Raw genomic sequence first — 21203 nt, 5'->3', positions numbered from 1 at the left:
GGGGGGGGGGGGCCACTCCAGAATAAAGGGAAATGGGACTTGATATACTGCCTTTCTGAAGTTTTTTTTTGCAACTACATTCAAAGTGGTTTACATATATTCAGGTACTTATTTTGTACCAGGGGCAATGGAGGGTTAAGTGACTTGCCCAGAGTCACAAGGAGCTGCAGTGGGAACTAAACTCAGTTTGCCAGGATCAAAGTCCACTGCACTAACCACTAGGCTACTCCTCCACTAGCAACATTCCATGTAGAAGCCTGCCCTTGCAGATCAGCAACGCGGCCACGCAGGCTTCTGTTTCTGTGAGTCTGACGTCCTGCAAGTACGTGCAGGATGTCAGACTCACAGAAACAAAAGCCTGCGCGGCCGCGTTGTTGATCTGCAAGGGCAGGCTTCTATATGGAATGTTGCTAGTGGAATAGCAAACATATAAAGAGGAATCCAATAAAATTTATATGGAAATATGTTTGATTTTAACAAAATATTTCTAAAAAGCAAGGAAAAGACCTCAAAACGCCCGACCGCTTACGTTCAGTTTTCAGCGGCTTTAACTGGGGGCGTGGTGTTCATCACTGGTCATAAAAACCTTGCTTGGAAAGAATTATTTTAACTTTTTAATTTATTTCCAAATAGATTTTAACAATTTTGCTCTTTTTACAAGAAAATCTTTTTAAATATATTGACAATATCAATGCTAACTTCAAATTTTCTTTGGTTCATAAAAACCTTCACTGATTCTCATGAAGTGCTCTAAAGCAGCTTTACAAAGATAAAGTAAAGTCGAGCACTTATCTGTTGCCCGACGGTGGCCCCATCCGTTTCGCTTGTGGGCTTTTTCAAGGGCTGTGCTTCGACAGGGAAAGCATTGAGAAAATTTTTTTCCTCTCTCTCGATCTGACCATAACTTAGTGCTGCAACATTCCATCTAGAATCTCCAATAGTAGCAACATTCCATGTAGAATGTCAAATAGGGAATGGGAAATGGGACTTGATATACCGCCTTTGAGGTTTTTGCAATATTGGAGCCCCACCTCTCACTTGTAGCAGTGCAGTTGGAAGACGCCTGCTCAGCTTAGAGGGAACAGTGATTGCAACCAGTGTTTTTCCCAAAAGAAAGGAGTAACATAGTCATAATTTCTCTATCCATTTCACTTCACTGCTGACCCTGTTTTCTAACTGTGCATGTAATTGGGTGCCTGTCTTTAGATGCCATTTATAGAATCTGGGCGCTAGTACATATGGCTCAATGTTATGAAAAAAGGCAGTTTAAATTCTGCAATGATCAGGGTCAGCCCTGTGGCTCATCTGTTGTGCATTGGCACAGCAGGCTGGAACATGGGCAGGGCTTGGGCATGTGACTGGCATGATGTGCTTGAGCTCTAATGAGGACAGGCAGCGGTCAGTGTGGCAGGGACCCCCGTTGGCACAGGAGTGGCACTAAGGCATTTGATTTCACATGATATTTCTGCTCCTGCCATCAGAAGATTGTTTAGCTGCTTTGGCAGTCATGAGGAGTGAAAGTGGGCATGGAGGAAAAGTCACACAATAATCACCAAACATGAAGAGGGAAAATGGAAATCCAGGGGTATTTTGGCACACCTACTACTATTATTTATCATTTCTATAGCGCTACTAGACGTACACAGCCCTGTGCACTTGAACATGAAAAGACAGTCCCTACTCCACAGAGCTTACAATCTAATCAGGAGAGACAAATGGGACAAATAAGGGATAAGGACAAAGAGTAGCAAGATTCCAGAATCCCAAAGTGTAGCAAGATTCCTGCATAGCAAGATTCCAGAATCCCAAAGACAACTACTACTACTTATCATTTCTATAGCGCTACTAGACGTACACAGCGTTGTACACTTGAACATGAAGAGACAGACCCTGCTCAACAATCTAATCAGGACAGACAAACAGGACAAATAAGGGATGGCAAAGAGTAGCAAGATTCCGGAATCCCAAAGTGTAGCAAGATTCTGTGCAGAAAGAGTAGCAAGATTCCGGAATCCCAAAGACGACTACTACTACTTATCATTTCTATAGCGCTACTAGACGTACACAGCGTTGTACACTTGAACATGAAGAGACAGTCCCTGCTCAACAATCTAATCAGGACAGACAAACAGGACAAATAAGGGATGGCAAAGAGTAGCAAGATTCTGGAATCCCAAAGTGTAGCAAGATTCTGTGCAGAAAGAGTAGCAAGATTCCGGAATCCCAAAGACGACTACTACTACTTATCATTTCTATAGCGCTACTAGACGTACACAGCGTTGTACACTTGAACATGAAGAGACAGACCCTGCTCAACAATCTAATCAGGACAGACAAACAGGACAAATAAGGGATGGCAAAGAGTAGCAAGATTCCGGAATCCCAAAGTGTAGCAAGATTCTGTGCAGAAAGAGTAGCAAGATTCCGGAATCCCAAAGACGACTACTACTACTTATCATTTCTATAGCGCTACTAGACGTACACAGCGTTGTACACTTGAACATAAAGAGACAGACCCTGCTCAACAATCTAATCAGGACAGACAAACAGGACAAATAAGGGATGGCAAAGAGTAGCAAGATTCCGGAATCCCAAAGTGTAGCAAGATTCTGTGCAGAAAGAGTAGCAAGATTCCGGAATCCCAAAGACGACTACTACTACTTATCATTTCTATAGCGCTACTAGATGTACACAGCGCTGTACACTTGAACATGAAGAGACAGTCCCTGTTCGACAGAGTTTACAATCTACACCTACCTAAAGGACTGGAGTTATCATATTAAACAACCGTATTCAGAATCAAATCATTCAATTCTCATTTGCAGATAGGAATGCAAACACATTAATTGCATGAAACTTTGTGGAGAGTTTGTTTTTCATATCTGCTGATAATAAAATCTTATAATTCAGGGCCAAATCCACCAATGATTTTTTTTCCCTTAAACACAAAGGGCCCTATTTACTAAGCCGCGCTGTATGCGTGCTAACTTTTCAGGTTGCACTAAAAATTAACACGTGCTAGTGATAGAGACACCCATTATATTCCTATGGGTATCTCTAGCATTAGCCTGTGCTAATTTTTCGTGCACACTAAAAGGTTTGTGCGCCAACAGCACGACTTAGTAGACAGGGCCCAAAGGGAAATTCTACAAAGGTCACCAAAAGATAGGTACAAAATCACTGGACGCCACAGCTGGATTCCATATATGGTGCCCAAAATATCAGTACTGAAAAAAAGCAATATTTTATAAGCTGTGCTTAAAGTTTGACCAGGTTTACAGAATAGCGCTTATGCCCAGGAATTGTGCCGCATAAATTTTAGGAATGCCCCGGTTACGCCCATGACCTGCCCATTTCCACACCCCCTTTGTCAGATCACGTATAAATTTTAAGTGCAGATCCTGTGCCTAAATTTTTATGTGTAAATGCCAATTAAATCTAATTAGTGTCAGCAATTGCTTGTTAAAAAAGCCAATTATTGGTACTAATTCAGTTGTTATTCAAATAAATTGTGCGCACAAATCGGGCACATGCCCAAATTTGCATGCACGTTTTTCAACAACTTTTATAGAATTAGGGGGTAAGCGGGAATTCTACATTATATGTTATTGCTGTTATAAAATACTAGTGTAAATGCATATTTTCATGACTAACTTTAGGCTCACCAAACCAGAATGCCCAGCTCCAAACAAATTGAAGATTTGTCTTACAGAATACAATTATATTTAGTAGCACTATTGGATCTATCGGATGCGTATGACACCACTACTATGGCTCAGATTATCAAGCCAAGCATTTCTTAGAGTGGGCATGTATTCGTCATTGATCCAAAATTTTACTACTTTTTATATTTTTACTTATAGATTATTATTTTTTTATCAAAAAACTCATATTCTTCAACATTAAAGTACTTAGCTTGAAAGTTTAGAAGCTTCTTCCTCTTTAGTTCATAGTTCTCTACATGTTATACCAGTGGCATAGCTATGTGGGGCCACGGGGGCCTGGACCCCCGTAGATTTGTCCCTAGACCTCCCCCTGCCGATGACCCACTCGACCCCACCTCCTGCTGCCAACCCTCCCCTGCCGCCGCCATCACCGTTGGCTACCTTTACTGGCGGGGGACCCCAACTCCGCCAACCGAGGTCCTCTTCTTCCAGCGCAAGGCTTCGTTCTGTTTCTGTGAGTCTGACGTCCTGCATGACCCTCCCCCACCAGCAAAGGTAGGCAACGGCGACGGCGGGGGAGGGTTGGTGGCGGGAGGGGGGGTCGAGACTCTCGGCAGGGTCGTCAGCAGAGGGGGGTCAAAATTGGTGGTGGCAGCGGTGGCCAGCAGCACCGGGGGGGGGGGGGCTAAATTGTGCCCCATCACCTCGGGCTCTGGTCCCCCCTCTTGCCGAAGTCTGGCTAGGCCCCTGTGTTATACTGAAGGAGACTTCTCATGCCAACATGAATCCATGTATCAAGGACTGTCTCCACTATAAGACAGACTGGATCTTCATCTCCCACGAGTACAACTTAATTAACAAGCCAACCTGCGCCAATAATTGGTACTTAACAACAAATTAATGGCACTAATCGGCTTTAATTAGGATTTACGGGCACACCGTTCTAGACGTATTCTATAACGTAAATTCTAATGCACACAGCCAAAAAGGGGTGTGGCCACGGGCATGGTATGGGCGGGTTGTGGGTGTCTCAAAAAACTATGCGTATTATTATAGAATATACCCGATCCGTGCCTAAGTTAGGCGCAGTTATTTAGGCCTGGTTTTAGGTGGCCTAAATGGGTTCCCCTTAAAATTTAGTCACAAGAACAGCACCTGCGCATATTCTGTAAAATATGCCTAACTTTAGGCATACTTTATAGAATTGCACTAAACGTGTGGTTTTCAGGCGCCATTTAGAGAATTTGGTCCTAAGTATAGAATAGGGGCTTACATCAGTTATATGTAATATACGCAGGATGCAAAGAGCAACTTCTAAAGAAACTCCAAACCGCCCAGAATACTGCAGCCAGATTAATCTATGGAAAATCAAAATTTGACAGTTCTAGACCGCTTCGCATGAAACTACATTGGCTTCCAGTAAAGGAACGAATTACTTTTAAAATTTGCACCCTGGTCCATAAAATTATTCATGGTGAAGCCCCAGGTTACATGGCTACCCTTATCAATCATCCCACTCATATTTAAACCTCCATCATCCTACCTGTAATGGTCTCGAATATAAATCCACTTACGCTTCCACCTTTTCCTTTATTAGCACTCAACTATGGAACGCATTACCTAAATCTGTGAAAATTATTCATGATCATCTGAACTTCAAAAAAATCTCTTAAGACCAGCTTATTTGGAAAGGCTTACCTTAATGGACCCGTCTTAAATCCATAATTCCGGGAACACAACTAATTTATGGACCTCATGGACTCTATTACCCTCCCCCTCTTTCCCCTCATCCTTTGTAATTACAATCCTTGCTGTTTACCTTTACTATACTTCGTTTGTTTGTTTACCTGATTGTCAATTGCCTTTACGGTCTGATGTTAGCCACATTGAGCCTGCTGGTGGCTGGGAAAATGTGGGGTATAAATGCTATAAATAAAAATAAAATTAAAATATGCATAACTACAAATTACTGCTTGTTAAGGCTGGTTATTGGTGCTTATTCTATAACTTAGGTGCCCAATTGTGCACCTAACTTTGGGCACCATATATAGAATTTAGGGATAAATGGAAAAAAAATCCTTTAATATTTATTTATTTATTTGTAGCATTTGTATCCCACATTTGCCCACCGATTTGCAGGCTCAATGTGGCTTACATTTGCCGTAATGGCGGTTGCCATTTCCCGGTAACAGAATTACAAAAGGCCTTGCATTAAGGTGCTTATATACATGGTAAAGAAGAATACGTTATGGTATTGCATATTGGTTCGCGAATGATAGATTGGGTTGTAACATACATTAGGTCATCGACTATAGAGAGATCATATTCGACATGAGGATTAAAGTGGTAATGCTTGTTCCTTAGTAACAAAGTTGTTAATCAGTCAAGTGATAAGAGTTCGGTTTTCCTAGTTCATGTGCAGTCTTATTGTTTAGTATTTAGGATGGATGTTATTGGTATGCCTTGTTAAACAGTTCAGTTTTCAGTAGCCTTCGGAAGATAGTTAGGTCTTACGTTGTTTTTATGGTCTTCGGTAGTGCGTTCCATAGTTGCGTGCAAATGTAGGAGAAACTGGTTGCGTATGTGGATTTATATTTTAGTCCTTTACAGTTGGGGTAGTGGAGATTGAGGAATGTGCGAGCTGATCTTTTTGCGTTCCTAGTAGGCAAGTCTATAAGGTCTCACATATAGGTCGGTGCTTCCCCGTGAACCCCTAAAACATCCGGCCAATAGAGACTAATTAAAGTTGTGGTCATGCTAAGGGCAATTTTGAAACGATACCATTGGAAAACCATCTACTTCCTGATGGGTCCAATATGGATCACTGGCTCAGTGAAGTGCTCTGGGGATGGATAGAAGGGAGGAGAGAGAGAGAGGGAGAGATAAAGGAATAAATGTTGCTGGGGAGATGAGGAGAAGTGGAGGTAGAAAGGATATTGGGTAGGGGAAGAGATGGGGACAGTTACTTTGGCAGGAGCTGGGAGGCGGGAAGAGAAGGAGAGGATTGTCAAACAGATGGTAGACAAGGGATGAGAGAGGAGTAGAGAAAAGAGAAATTAAAAGAATGGAATAAAAAAAATCTTGTACATGGCATGAAGTCAGAAAAAGGGGGGGGGGGGGGGAGGCAAAACCAAACTACGACTAAAGGAAGATTTTGAAATGTCACACAGCTAAAGATAAAAAGTATTTAAAAAATCAAAAAATTATAAAATGGCTGAGAAAAAAATCAAAAGGGGAATAAAAATGAAGAAAGATGGAAGATGAATAGTAGAGAATAGAAGAAAATCTAAATAAAATATTGAAAAACAGAAGAAAAATGAGACCATTATTACATTGTAAGCTCTTTGAGCAGGGACTGTCTTTCTTCTATGTTTGTGCAGCGCTGCGTACGCCTTGTAGCGCTATAGAAATGCTAAATAGTAGTAGTAGTAGTAGACCATAGGAAAGAAAAATAAAAAAAATATTGTCAAATAAGTATAAAAAAATGCAAGCACTTAAAATTGTATTTTACAGAACATATTGTTAAATGACAGGGTCAAAGGTGCAAAAAGCTAACAGTATGATGAGTGTGCGTGACAAACCTTGGGTTTCAGTGTGGACTACAAACCAGCAAGTTAGTATAATTAGTTCCCAAATTCCAATTTTTGACACTAATACGTTATTACACTGCAGTCTGACGCTCCACTCAGATTTCAAGTGGAAGAGCCAAAAGAGTCATTAACTGGGATTATGTCAGCACAAATACTTTCCACTGCAGTATTACCACAAGATTAGGGGCACTGCAGAGAAACAGTGCCTTAGGGGGAACCTTCAGCCTTGCGCCCTTCAATTAATTTCCTGAGATTTTGATACACTCAAAAATTATGATCAATCACCTCTATACCACCACTCCTACCCCTAAAACAATCCTGTAAAAATACACAAATATGTAAAGAACACGCTAATGGATCTTTGAGTTTCTGTGACAATCAGGACTACTTGTTTTGCTTTTACTATAGCTGTTCTTTGCCACCTGTCGCAAACTGCTGCCCTAGGCAACTGCCTAGTTTGCCTCATGGTCAAGTTGGCCCTGTGGAAAGACATAGGTGTCGTTACAGGGTGACATGAGGTGGCAAGTGCCACCCTCAAAAAAATAGCGTGTCACCCCTTTGCCCTCCCAACCAGACCAAGCAGTACTGTAAACCGGTCTGGTTGGAGCTGAAGCCCTGGTATGGGTCCTCTGACTTACAAAGGTTCTGCCTTCTTCCTTCCTATAGCTGCCGGGCCTGCCTACATAGGGCTCTGTAGTCATAAAACCCCACAGTTCAAACACAGATTTCAATTGTGCATGCCCAGCAGCTGTAGGGAGGAAGAAAGAGGGACCTCTACAAATCTGCGACCCATGGCTGACACCAGGGCTGCAGCTCCAACCAGACCAGCTAAACCAGCTGTTGGGCTAAGTGTGTAACCATGGAGGGCCCCTGCATCTGGCATGTCCATATAACTATGGCGGACAGTGGTGGCAAAACTCAGCAGAAAGCCCGGTAATTAAAACAAGAGCACAGCATGGGCCTCAGCCTCTATGTGCGCTGAAGGCAGGCCACGTCCCCACCCACTCCACGCAGACTTCCTGTTACAGAGTGGCCTACACACAGAGGTTGAGGCCCAGATTGTGCTCTTGTTTTAACTGGCAGCCTCCCTGGAAAGTAGCAGCCAGGGGCAGACTGAGGGTGATCTGGGCACCCGGGCACTAAGAGTGCCACTGCAGCCGATGCCCCCGCTGCCCCGGTCCTACCTGAGGGGTCCTGGTGGTCCGGTGGCCTTCTCTCCCCCAATAGCTGATTTTTAAGGCCAACTGAATTTTGGTTTCAGTTTCTGTTACAGCACCGAAACCAGCCCAAAATCCTTTTTCTGCCCAGTTTCGGTTTTGACAGATAGGTTATTTTAATTTTCAATTAAGGTTTTCGTTTTAGACAAAAATGACCATGTGTTTTTGGTGGAAGTTTCAAAATGGCTGCTGCAACTGGGGTAGCCCTACCTACACCACCAGGGAATGTAACGTAGTCCTGGGGGAGGCAGTGGCGTAACCACTGGTGGGTCCACATGGGCACAAGCCCACCCACTTTGAGTTCAGGCCCATCCACCCAGCAGAGCTGGTTTGTGGCTGGTGGAGATCCCCAAGCTGCTCCAGTTGAAGACTCCTGGTGATCCAGTGTCTCTTGGCTTGTGGCTGGTGGAGATCCCCAAGCTGCTCCAGCTGAAGACTCCTGGTGATCCAGTGTCTCTTGGCTTCCTTCCCCACCCTACCCCCTGGTGCCTTCAGTGCTGGGCCTGCAGCAGCAGCCCTGAGCCTTCCCTTTGATGCAACTTCCTGTTCGTGGACCAATAAGTTGCATCAGAGGGAAGACTCAGGGCTAGTGGGAGAAGGGAGGGAATTGGGACTTGATATACAGCCTTTCTGTGATTTTTACAACTACATTTAATGCAGTTTATTTAGTATATACAGGTATATACTAAATACAGTCACAAGGAGCTGCAGTGGGAATCAAATCCAGTTCCTTAGGGTGAAAGTCCACTGCACTAGCCACTAGGCTACTCCTCCACTCTGAAGAAGCTGGTATGAGTCGCTGCTCTCTGCCAGCCCAGCACTGAAGGATTTAAAATTTACCGGGTGGAGGGCAGGGGGGGGGGGGGGGGGGGGGGAGTTGGGGAAGTTGAGAGATGCCAGATTGTCTTTCAAAGGAAAAATCATGGGAAATCCTCTCTTCAGTCACCCCCCCAACAGGTCTTCCGAGTTGGCGTTAGGTTTTCAGTAGTAAAGGCGGCTTTGTTTTGTGCGCTGTTCTTTGAGCATTGGAAGGGAATAGGAAATGACCTCATTAACATCCATTTAACTATATTTGCATGATATTTGCCCGACGTTTTGGCAATCACATTGTCTCCTGTGCCAGAGCCCTCTGGGGTCCTTTTACTAAGCTGAGGTAAAAAGTGGCCTGAAGTAGCAGTGGCATAGCCAAGGGTGGGCTCGGGTGGGCCCAGGCCCACCCATTTTGGGCTCAGGCCCACCCAGTAGCAGCACATCTATGATGTGGCTAGCAGGGATTCCCCAAGCCCCACCAGCCGAAAAACTCCCAACTGTCCCTCCTGCATACCCTGTAAATACCAGATCTTCGCCTGCAGTGAGCAGCGACTGATACATACTGCTCGCACCAGCCCCACAGCCTTCCCTCTGATGTATTCCCGCCTATGCGGAAACAGGAAGTTACATCAGAGGGAAGGCTGTGGGGCTGGTGCAAGCAGTATGTATCAGTCGCTGCTCACTGCAGGCGAAGATCTGGTATTTACAGGGTATGCAGGAGGGACAGTAATTTCTCTCCAAATTACTTGAGCGTGCTGTTCACCGCCGCTGCCTTGATTTTCTCTCCTCACATGCTATTCTTGACCCACTACAATCTGGTTTTCGCCCTCTCCACTCAACCGAAACTGCGCTTACTAAAGTCTCCAATGACCTATTACTGGCTAAATCCAGAGGTCAATATTCCATCCTCATTCTTCTTGATCTTTCTGCTGCTTTTGACACTGTCGATCACAGCATACTTCTCGATACCCTGTCCTCACTTGGATTCCAGGGCTCTGTCCTTTCCTGGTTCTCTTCCTACCTCTCCCTCCGCACCTTTAGTGTTCACTCTGGTGGATCCTCTTCTACTTCTATCCCTCTGCCTGTCGGCGTACCTCAGGGTTCTGTTCTTGGTCCCCTCCTCTTTTCTATCTACACTTCTTCCCTTGGTTCATTAATCTCATCCCATGGCTTTTCCTACCATCTCTATGCTGATGACTCCCAAATCTACCTTTCTACCCCTGATATCTCACCTTGCATCCAAACCAAAGTTTCAGCGTGCTTGTCTGACATTGCTGTCTGGATGTCTCAACGCCACCTGAAATTAAATATGACCAAAACCGAGCTTCTCATTTCCCCCCCTAAACCCACCTCCCCGCTCCCCCCGTTTTCTATTTCTGTTGATGGCTCTCTCATTCTCCCTGTCTCCTCAGCTCGAAACCTTGGGGTCATCTTTGACTCTTCTCTCTCCTTCTCTGCTCATATCCAGCAGATTGCCAAGACCTGTCGTTTCTTTCTTTACAACATCCGTAAAATCCGCCCCTTTCTTTCCGAGCACTCTACCAAAACCCTCATCCACACCCTTGTCACCTCTCGTTTAGACTACTGCAATAAGCTTCTTGCTGGCCTCCCACTTAGTCACCTCTCCCCTCTCCAGTCGGTTCAAAACTCTGCTGCCCGTCTCGTCTTCCGCCAGGGTCGCTTTACTCATACTACCCCTCTCCTCAAGACCCTTCACTGGCTCCCTATCCGTTTTCGCATCCTGTTCAAACTTCTTCTACTAACCTATAAATGTACTCACTCTGCTGCTCCCCAGTATCTCTCCACACTCGTCCTTCCCTACACCCCTTCCCGTGCACGCCGCTCCATGGATAAATCCTTCTTATCTGTTCCCTTCTCCACTACTGCCAACTCCAGACTTCGCGCCTTCTGTCTCGCTGCACCCTACGCCTGGAATAAACTTCCTGAGCCCCTACGTCTTGCCCCATCCTTGGCCACCTTTAAATCTAGACTGAAAGCCCACCTCTTTAACATTGCTTTTGACTCGTAACCACTTGTAACCACTCGCCTCCACCTACCCTCCTCTCTTCCTTCCCATTCACATTAATTGATTTGATTTGCTTACTTTATTTATTTTTTGTCTATTAGATTGTAAGCTCTTTGAGCAGGGACTGTCTTTCTTCTATGTTTGTGCAGCACTGCGTACGCCTTGTAGCACTATAGAAATGCTAAATAGTAGTAGTAGTAGTAGTAGTAGTAGGGGCCAATATGAGCAGTGTGTATAAGTTGCTGCTCACTGTCAGTGAAAATCTGCTATTAAAAAGGTATGCTGTGGAGGGGGTGATGTTTGAGAGACCATATGGCATGCAGGTGAGAGAGGGAGAGACCAAATCACTTGTAGAGTACTTCTGCCCACCCATCTTGGGCCCAGGCCCACCCAGAATTGGGTGTCTGGCTACGCCCCTGGTGTGGGTGCATCTTTTAGGCACAAACTGCGCCATTTTTTACCGCGTTCGGGAAAAAGGGCCTTTTTTAATTGGCCGAGCAATGGGCGTGCACTGAAATTAAAACTAGCGCACGCCTATTTACAGCCTGAGCCCTTACCGCCACCCATTGACCTCATGGTAAAGGCTCACGCGCTACCCTTGCGGTAACCACACAGCACGTGCCAACTGCCGATTACCGCCAGGAATGTCCCCTGCGGTAGAGAGTAGAAAATAATTTTCTACAGTGGATTTTGGCGTGCGCAAAATTCAGAATTACCACCGGGCACATACGCTAGCCTGGCAGTAGTGGTTTAGTGCGTGCTAGCCCTCCCATTGCCCCTCTGTGCTCATTGCGTCTAGCGCCAGCGTTAGGTTTTGAGCATCGGCCCACAACAAAGTTCCTACAAGTCAGGGGCGTAGCTACGTGGGGCCACGGGGGCCTGGGCCCCCGTAGATTTGGCCCTGGACCCCCCTCCCAATCACCCTCTCGATCCCCCTCCCACCGCCAACCCGCCGTTGCCTACCTTTGCTGGTGGGGCACCCCCAACCCCCGCCAGCAAAGGTAGGTGACGGCAACGGAGGGTTGGCGGGGGGAGGGGGGTCAAAGTTGTTGTTGGTGGTGGCGCCGGGTGGGTGTCAGCAATGGCCGGGGGGGGGTCGGCGGGGGGGGGGCTAAAATGTGCCCCCTCACCTCGAGCTCTGGACCCCACCTCCCGCCGAAGTCTGGCTACGCCCCTGCAAAGTGAATCTCATTTAGCAAGGTGCAACTTTACTTCCAGCACCCTCCCCTCCCACATAACCTGCAGGGAACTGGAGCAGAGGAAACACCGTTGGAGCGGATAGTTTGGGATTTCACACATACTTAGTACCTCCCCTCCCAGGCTGCCAGAAATAAATATACAATTTTTAAAAAAAACGGAGAAAACTGGCAAGCACCAGGAGGACAGTTACTGGGTATAGAGAGAAATGGACAAGATTTTCTGGAGCCTGCTCTCCCCACGAACTGCAGCAGCTATAGGCACAAACGTACAAACTTAGAATCGGATAAGGACTGTCATGTACACAAACAAGCTCGTTAGCTATCTTTACGTCAACTAGCACATGGCAACTACACGACTCTCCCTGTACACAGGCTGGGGAGGGGAGGTTGCTCCAAAGTTGACAAATAAATACAGATCCAAGATTGCACGCTAAAGCCCCCAAATCTAAAAACAGATTGTGTAAAGTGTGAGACTGTGCAAAGTTAACTCCTTCCCACCCCCACCTACAATATCACAACCACCTCTCCCACCTCCTGCACGCTCTGAGTCCAAGACCTCCTCTACTGCCTGTTTTGTAAGAGCTGTAAAGCCCTCCCCTCCTTTACTCCGATTGGCTACGGTTCCATTTGCTCTTTTCCTATTGGATCCCGGCAATGAGAGTCTGACTCGCAGCTCTCCCGGTTAGACCTGACAGGCACTGGAAAAACTTCAGACCACTGAGCGCAGGAGCTGTAGGAGCATCAGGAGCACTTTGTGGGTTCCCTCCCTCCCCCCTCAAGAACTTTGCTTTGCAAGATCTGGACCCGATTGCCTTAATTTCAAATAATCAAGAGGAATACAAATTAAAACTAAAGTTTTCAAAAGACAGCTCTTCCCTGTTTCCAGGCTCTCTGGCTCTGCTGCCTTGCACAGAGAGGACCTGCTGCAGCTGATCTCGCCTCCTTGCAAGATGGGGCTCGGGCTGCAGCTCCGGATCCTCGGGCTCTGCTGTCTGCTGGCAGGGAGGGCGCTCGGATTCGGGGACGAAGAAGAAAGGCGCTGTGATCCCATTAAGATTTCCATGTGCCAGAATTTGGGTTACAATGTGACCAAGATGCCCAATTTGGTGGGGCATGAACTGCAGACGGACGCCGAGCTGCAGCTGACCACGTTTACGCCTCTCATTCAGTACGGCTGCTCCAGCCAGCTGCAGGTCAGTACCGAGCTCCAGCTGCAAATTTTGCTTGGCTCGCTTAAGTGCACATTCCTAAAAAGATGCAACTTGATAACTGTTACTAAGTAAGCAGAGCCTTATCTCGGGGTGGGGGGATGGAGTGTGGAATGGCAAAGCTGGCAGAAAGTGTAATGCACTTAGGTGTGTGACTGTGTCAGGAGTTCGTAAATGTCACATCCAAGGTTTTTTTTTTTTTTCTGCTTAAATTGCAGATAAGGCAGTGGTTTTAAATATCCTGGGCTGTTTGTTGTAAGCTTCAGGTTGAAACTATTTCAGTTGCCTTGGGAGGGACATGGGTGCCAGCTCCGTGGGTGTAATATGTTCTTTCTTGATGCTTGAATACCCCCCACAGCATTAAAGAAAGTGCTTTGCTGTGTCCACGGAGTTAACCCTCCAGATCCTGTTTTGAAAAGTTGGTTCTGTTAGGTGCTGGAATTAGTGCACGAGTTCAGAACCTGATGATGGTAAATCGCAAACTGATGCTTCTTCCATTCTTGGTGTGATCTGATGCATAAGAGGTACTGAACCCCCCCCCCCCCCCCCAATATTGAGCAAGCTCTTTCATTGGTGTCCAGGGAGGGGCAATTTTGTATTGTGCATGGCACCCCCTCCCCCCCCCCCAATGATTTGGCGCCTGTGATCTTATGTGGCTAGTGATTGTTGGGTATTTTAGCACTCTTGGGGGGGGGGGGAGGGGGGTTCTGTTACAACAAGTGAAAGTGACAACTCTGCTGCTTGTGTCACTTTCTCCCATTGCAGTGGGGAGAGGAGCTGAAGCTTTCCTTAGCTGCCAAAGGGAGAAAGGGGCGGGAGGGGGGGGGGGGGGGAGAGGTGCTTAGCAGGACAGGTCAGGTTGTGATTTAATTTCCCAGTTTGGGTGCAAAACTCCAAAACGGTTAAAGGATCTTGAAAGAGTTGCAGCGTAAAGAGCCTGCAAAGAGGTGGGAAAATGTGGGATACAAATGCAATAAAGAAATAAGCAAGATCCGCTCGGATGGAAAGTTTCTGCGGATTGTCTCTTAGCTCTGGGTGGGAATAAGGAAACAGGATCATTCGTCAGCACTTAACGTCTCTGTTTCACCTATTAAAGCCGGATAGTGCTGTAACCCAAGAACGTTGTGACAAAGCCTAGCTTAATGGTCCCGAACGGTTTGGTTTGCGGAGTGAGCTGCAGTTTAATCGGAATAATTTCCTTCTGGGCTTGGGTTCAACTCTCTGGTTTAGTAAAGGTTAGAAATGAATTTAAAATTGTGTTTCGAGGCTGGGGAAGCAGAAAGTATAATATGTAGAATCTTTATATCTTTACTCTTACATTAATAAAGAAAAAAAAAAAAAAAGGAAGCAGAGATTGTACCGTTTCAAGGACACACTGTTTTACAGTGTAAACATTGGCAAACAGACCAACTTACAGTATTTACAACAGATAAATAGAGTGCCCAGGAGCTTTGCAGAATCGGACTGAATGCCACAGCTTTTGCAGTTCCTCTGTATTGGATCCCTGCTAAGAGTTGTGTTTTTCCAAGAAGCCAGCTACCGTTTTTCATGAAAGAAAACCAAGACATTCCCCATTATATCATAATATTGCACATTTTTGCTACCCTGTTTCCCCGAAAATAAGACCTAGTAGAGGTTTTGCTGAATTGCTAAATATAAGGCCTCCCCCGAAAGTAAGACCTAGCAAAGTTTTTGTTTGGCCCTGATGGGACATGGACACAGAAACCTTCATTTTTTTCGCTGCAACCCAAAGACGAAATAACATAAAAGAAATGCAAGAAACAAGACTGAGGTGGAAAATCTATCGTCCAGCGGACTCCTACCATCCTCCTTCACGCTTTTGTGAAGATCAACTACCGGTAAGTGAGCCCGGAAAGAAAAGAAACATCCCCCTTGCAGAAATAATAAAAGAAAAGAAATGAGTAACTGAGCCCTTTCGGCGCTGCTCCATCGCCCAAGGGCTAAGTCAGACTAGAAGGATGGAAAGTGTTGTGAATGTACAGGAGGAGCGCATAAAGCGCCACCAACGGGAAACGGAGCTACCGTAGTTTTTTTTTAACGTTTGTAATACGGTAGGGATGATCCTGTGCCCTAAGCCCTCTCACAACCTCCCGAGACCCCCAGCCAGAGCAGCCCGACTCTACATTCCATTACCTTCCCTAGTTCATAGCCCTCCTCCATTCCCAGCCCGTCCAGGGCGGCTCTGCTCCGCTCGAGTCCTGCGGTCACTGTGGGCAGATAGGCGAACCACGGTCTACTCCTGCAGGATACCGCCCCCCACTTCAATACTGTTCCCGACCGCCACAGTCCCTCTACTACTCCCGAATAAGAGATCCCCTGAAAATAAGACCTAGCGCATCTTTGGGAGCAAAAATTAATATAAGACACTGTCTTATTTTCGGGGAAACACGGTAACCTGCTTTTAATAGACAGTGAATTCCTTGCCCAGATAGTTAATACGGACCAGTTACTGTGTCTACCTGACTTTTATGTATAGCATTACTAGGAGTATATAAAACCTGCCTTGTATCCTATTAGAAACAGTGGGATCCTCTGCTTTCCTAGCTACTATGTTAACCAAATCATCGTTCAAACGTAAACCACACCAGTCTGTTTTACTAAAAGTTCACACTCGGTTCTTACTGTAACTATATTCCTAAAAAGATTGCAGCCCAGTCTTCTAATTGAATTTGTTTTAGAACATGATATTGAAGCAAACGTTAGGACAGATCATTTTTATAATGTTATTATTGGTTGTGTGATCCATTTGCTGAAAAAAAAAAACCCTTTTACAGTATTCAGAGTATCTTCTGTTTAGGGTACAAATAATTTCATTTCTCTTCCTTTTTTTTTTTTTTTCTTGTAGTTTTTCCTGTGCTCCGTCTATGTTCCGATGTGCACGGAGAAGATTAACATCCCCATCGGTCCCTGCGGTGGAATGTGTCTGTCTGTCAAACGGAGATGTGAGCCCGTCCTGAGAGAATTTGGCTTTTCCTGGCCAGATAGCCTGAACTGCAGTAAGTTCCCGCCACAGAATGACCATAACCACATGTGCATGGAAGGACCAGGGGACGATGAAATCCCCCTGCACAACAAGGTAACCCTGGGAGAGGAGTGTCAGTCCCTGGGTCCTAACTCTGACCAGTACGTCTGGGTGAAGAGAAACGTAAACTGCGTTCTTAAGTGCGGCTACGACGCCGGGCTGTACAGCAGGACTGCTAAGGAGTTCACAGACGTATGGATGGCAGTGTGGGCTAGTCTTTGCTTCATATCCACCGCCTTTACCGTCTTGACTTTCCTCATCGACTCTTCCCGATTTTCGTACCCGGAACGGCCCATCATATTTTTGAGCATGTGCTATAATATTTATAGCATTGCTTATATTGTGAGGCTGACCGTGGGCCGGGAGAGGATATCCTGTGATTTTGAAGAAGGGGAGCCTGTTCTTATCCAAGAAGGTCTTAAGAACACAGGATGTGCTATTATCTTTTTACTGATGTACTTCTTCGGAATGGCAAGCTCCATCTGGTGGGTTGTCTTGACGTTGACTTGGCTTTTGGCAGCCGGACTGAAGTGGGGCCATGAGGCCATTGAGATGCACAGCTCGTATTTCCACATCGCAGCCTGGGCGATCCCTGCCATAAAGACCATCGTCATCCTGATCATGCGATTGGTCGACGCTGATGAGCTCACGGGCCTGTGCTACGTTGGCAGTCAGAATATAGATGCCCTCACGGGCTTCGTGGTGGCCCCACTTTTCACCTACCTAGTGATCGGAACTCTGTTCATAGCAGCGGGTTTGGTGGCTCTTTTCAAAATCCGATCCAATCTCCAAAAGGATGGAACAAAGACAGACAAGCTTGAGAGGCTGATGGTCAAAATCGGTGTTTTTTCCGTCTTGTACACGGTACCAGCCACGTGCGTCATAGCTTGCTACTTCTATGAAATATCTAACTGGAACAATTTCCAATTTCCTGCGGACGATTCCAACATGGCAGTGGAAATGCTTAAAATCTTCATGTCTTTGCTGGTGGGAATCACATCGGGCATGTGGATTTGGTCGGCCAAAACGTGCCACACCTGGCAGAAGTGCTCCAACAGGCTGGTGAACTCGGGGAAGGTAAAACGGGACAAACGAGCAGATGACTGGGGAAAGCCAGGAAAGGGGAACGAAACCGTGGTATAGCCAGAACCTCCGAGCTGACCTTTCTTATATTCCGAGCAGGATCGGCAGCTGGACAGTCCACTGACGTGAGGGAAAAAAGGGAGTAATCTGAGTGAAACAAAGCCTTCAAAAGCAGGAAACTGTCGAGTAATCCCACTGCAAATATCGCAGCGGTCAGAAGCAGTGCTGTATCGGACTAAACGGTGCAAGAAGGGATTATTGAAAAGCTGTGAAAAGTCAGAAAATCATGATCTTTTTTACAGATTGGAATGCGCATTGCGGAAGTATCGGAAAGTCTCGGGACCTCATTTCATAGTTAGTTGGATGCTGTTGTCCCCTGTGGCCTTAGGTCACAGCTGCATGTTGGCGTTTGCAGAAGAAGATGGTATCTTTAATTAAACATAAATATACGATGCCTGGGATTTAAAACTTAAAAAAAAAAACAACAACCACTAAACACTGGATGATGTGGGTAAAGTTAAAAAGGTGAATGATGCGCTGTTTACTGCCAGAATCGATGCTCATAATAGACCACGTGCTGTGCCTTTTGTATTGAAAACACAGAAATCTAAGCACAAAGGCGTGCCTTCGGATCTCCTCTCCACGCTAATTCTGGACACCGCAAAAGGCGTCCGGAGAGCTTATCTATTTTTGTTAGCTATCATTTTATATTGCAATATGTAGCTGACCAAAGGCAAGCATGGTCATCTCTGACTATCCTGTCCTTCAGAGCAAGGCCAGCTTTGTGAAGGGTGCTTATCTCACTCACCCCAAAGACCTATCACTCTAAGCGATGAAGGCTTAATGAGCTGTTCCACTAGGTTTGTGGAGAGAGCTGTCTGAAAACAAGACGCCACCTTTTTGGGCAGCTTTGTCTGTATAGAAGCCAGTTGTACAAATGTCCACCCGTGAATTCAGTGACAGCGACGTTGGTGGCATCCCCGGTGAACAGGGCTTCGAATGCCTGGATGGGCCCTTTGTTTGTTATTTGCTTTCATGTTCTATGTTTCATGTTCTGTGTTTTGCTTATTCATAACCCCGTTTATGAAAATGTCGGCTGACGTTTAGTCTTGAGAATTGGGGAAAATCGTTTTTCCATTTCTTGAAAGGATAGTGTTCAGCGAAGTTCCCTTAGTTTCTTCCTTGGGGGGGGTCTGCCTTGTTTTTCACACAAGTTTCTCTGGAAGGATGTTGTGGGCTGCATTAAAGGTGGAGAGTTTGTCTAGTTAAATAAATGCTTATCATTTGCATAGTTCTTCTGGGCATATATGACACTGTATAGTAGAGTGCAACCGAAATCAGGATTTTGTGTTTCTGCCAAAACCAAATCTATGGCCGAAATTGGCTGCTCAGTTTTGAGCCTAAAATGAAGCCGAAAACGAAACTAGCCCCACCCTGGCTCCCGCACTCATTCTTTCCATCATCCCCCTCCCCCCCCCCCGCCCACAAAGGCACAAAGAGCTTTCTCCTGGATTCCCTCATAGGTGGCAGCCCCCTTCCTGACTCACCTATCAACAGCAGCCCCCCCCCCCCTCCTGGGCCTATCTTGTCATTTGTGGCTAGAGGGGGCAGGAGTGACCCCATTCGCTTTTGCCTGCACCGGCTCCTGCATCAAAATGGCTTCTGGGACCTCCAGCAGCAATCTCTTTCTGGTCGGAGAGAGAGGAGGGAAAGGATGGGGGGCTGTGCAGCACAGTTTCATTTCAGCCAAAAATGCACCAACATTTTTGACTGACACCGAAAAAAAAAAACTGAACACACATTTTGGGCCAGATTCGGTTGGCCTCTACTTTATAGTATTCTGGTACAATGTGTCCCTGCCCTAAAGAGCTTACAATCTAATTAGGTACCTGACAGTGGGAGATAATGTGACTTGCTCAGGGTCACAGGAAATATTGGTGGTAGAAGCAAGATTTAAACCCTGACTTCCTTGGTGCTCAGGCTAACCAGGGGCCACTCTCTCTCCATACTGCTTCTATAGTTCATGGTGAAAAACATACTGTAAAAATAAAGAATTGATGCAGTAAAGCATAGCAGAGGCACAGAACAAGAAAGACTGATGACTAGAATGAGAGCCCTCTTAATGATCAAGCTTGTGTGGCAGACAGCTAGGAGATATCCTTAGCTAAAGCGGTGTAGTCAGAGCAATAGGACAAACAGCTATTACTTGGCTGATGTTTTTGTTTTGTTTTTTTGTTTTATTTATTTACAATATTTTGGCAATTATTTTTTGTTTTTTGTTTTATTTATTTACAATTTTTTGGCAATTTTTTTTTTTTTTTTTTGCAATCATTAATGCAGCATCAGATACATTGCAATAAAAATGATTGGTTACATAAAAGTTATAACTAGTTAATTACTATGTTATGAGATATGAGATATCAAGAAGGATTCCTTGAAACTATATTTGTGTTTCACTTTTTGGTGCCTTACAGCAGAGTCAGAGTGCTTAACTTTTCATATTTTGACCTCCACACTATGTAGCTTTGCAATGTTAAAATATTCCTCAGCTCCCAAAGGAAGAGACTGTTAACAGGCAAGAGTTTTTATTGTATTGAGTTTGATAAGGAAACAGTAATTGCCAAATCTTTCAAATCACCGATCCTGCTAGCTGAGCAGACCCGACCCCAGGCTGCTCTACTAGAAGCTGGAGCGGAATCAACAGTTCTATCCACCTGCCTCCTTAACGTTTAATGGGTCACCTGTGTGCTGGTTGCACTGTAAGTCTTAGCTTTTCCCACCTGCCAGGGATCAGGCAGGGGTGTAGCCAGACCTCGGCAGGAGGGGGGGGGTTCAGAGCCCAAGGTGGGGGGGGGACATTTTAGCCCGCCTCCCCCAGCCGCTGACCCCCCCCCCCCCCCCGCTGCCACCACCAACCCTCCCCCGCTACTTTCAACCCCCCCCTGCTGTCGCTGCCACCGCAAGGTACCTTTGCTAGCGGGGGTCCCCAACCCCTGCCAGCCTTAGTCTCCGGCGCGTTCGCTGATCTGTGCTGTGAGTCCTGACGTTGGAGACCCCCGCCAACAAAGGTACCTTGCGGCTGCGGGGGGATCAAAAGTGGCGGGGGAGGGTCAGTGGGGGGGTCGAAAGTAGAGGGGGCCAGGACTAAATCTGTGGGGCCCATGCCCCTGAGGCCCCACCTAACTATGCCCCTGGGATCAGGTAGCAGCCTTAATCTTTACTCAGCTACTGATCCCATTGTTTCTTGGCTAAGGTGAAACTAGTCACTATCCCCCGGGCTTGTATAAAAGTTGCCCAAATTTGGGCACAGATCCCAGATCCATGTGCAAACTAATTCATTAATGAGCCGTTAACAATCAATT

General features: G+C 46.0%; 1 protein-coding gene across 3 annotated transcripts in view; it reads left to right on the top strand.

Annotated features, from left to right (window-relative positions):
* FZD4 (frizzled class receptor 4) overlaps positions 1 to 19377 on the top strand; it is a 62609-nt gene extending 43232 nt beyond the window's left edge. The window contains exons 1-2 of one of the 3 annotated variants that reach the window (XM_030200154.1): positions 13238 to 13700; positions 16582 to 19376. In XM_030200154.1, the coding sequence (XP_030056014.1) occupies positions 13458 to 13700; positions 16582 to 17901 (1563 nt within the window). In that variant the 5' untranslated portion in view covers positions 13238 to 13457 and the 3' untranslated portion in view covers positions 17902 to 19376. Of the gene's footprint in view, positions 1 to 13237; positions 13701 to 14099; positions 14186 to 16581 lie in introns of those variants that run through there. The other 2 variants (XM_030200155.1, XM_030200156.1) reach the window with 2 other exon arrangements.
* The last annotated feature ends 1826 nt before the right edge of the window (positions 19378 to 21203 follow it).

This window comes from Microcaecilia unicolor, chromosome 4, assembly GCF_901765095.1.
Source record: "Microcaecilia unicolor chromosome 4, aMicUni1.1, whole genome shotgun sequence".
Classification (NCBI taxonomy): Eukaryota; Metazoa; Chordata; class Amphibia; order Gymnophiona; family Siphonopidae; genus Microcaecilia; species Microcaecilia unicolor.
This window is presented reverse-complemented; position numbering and strand designations above follow the sequence as displayed.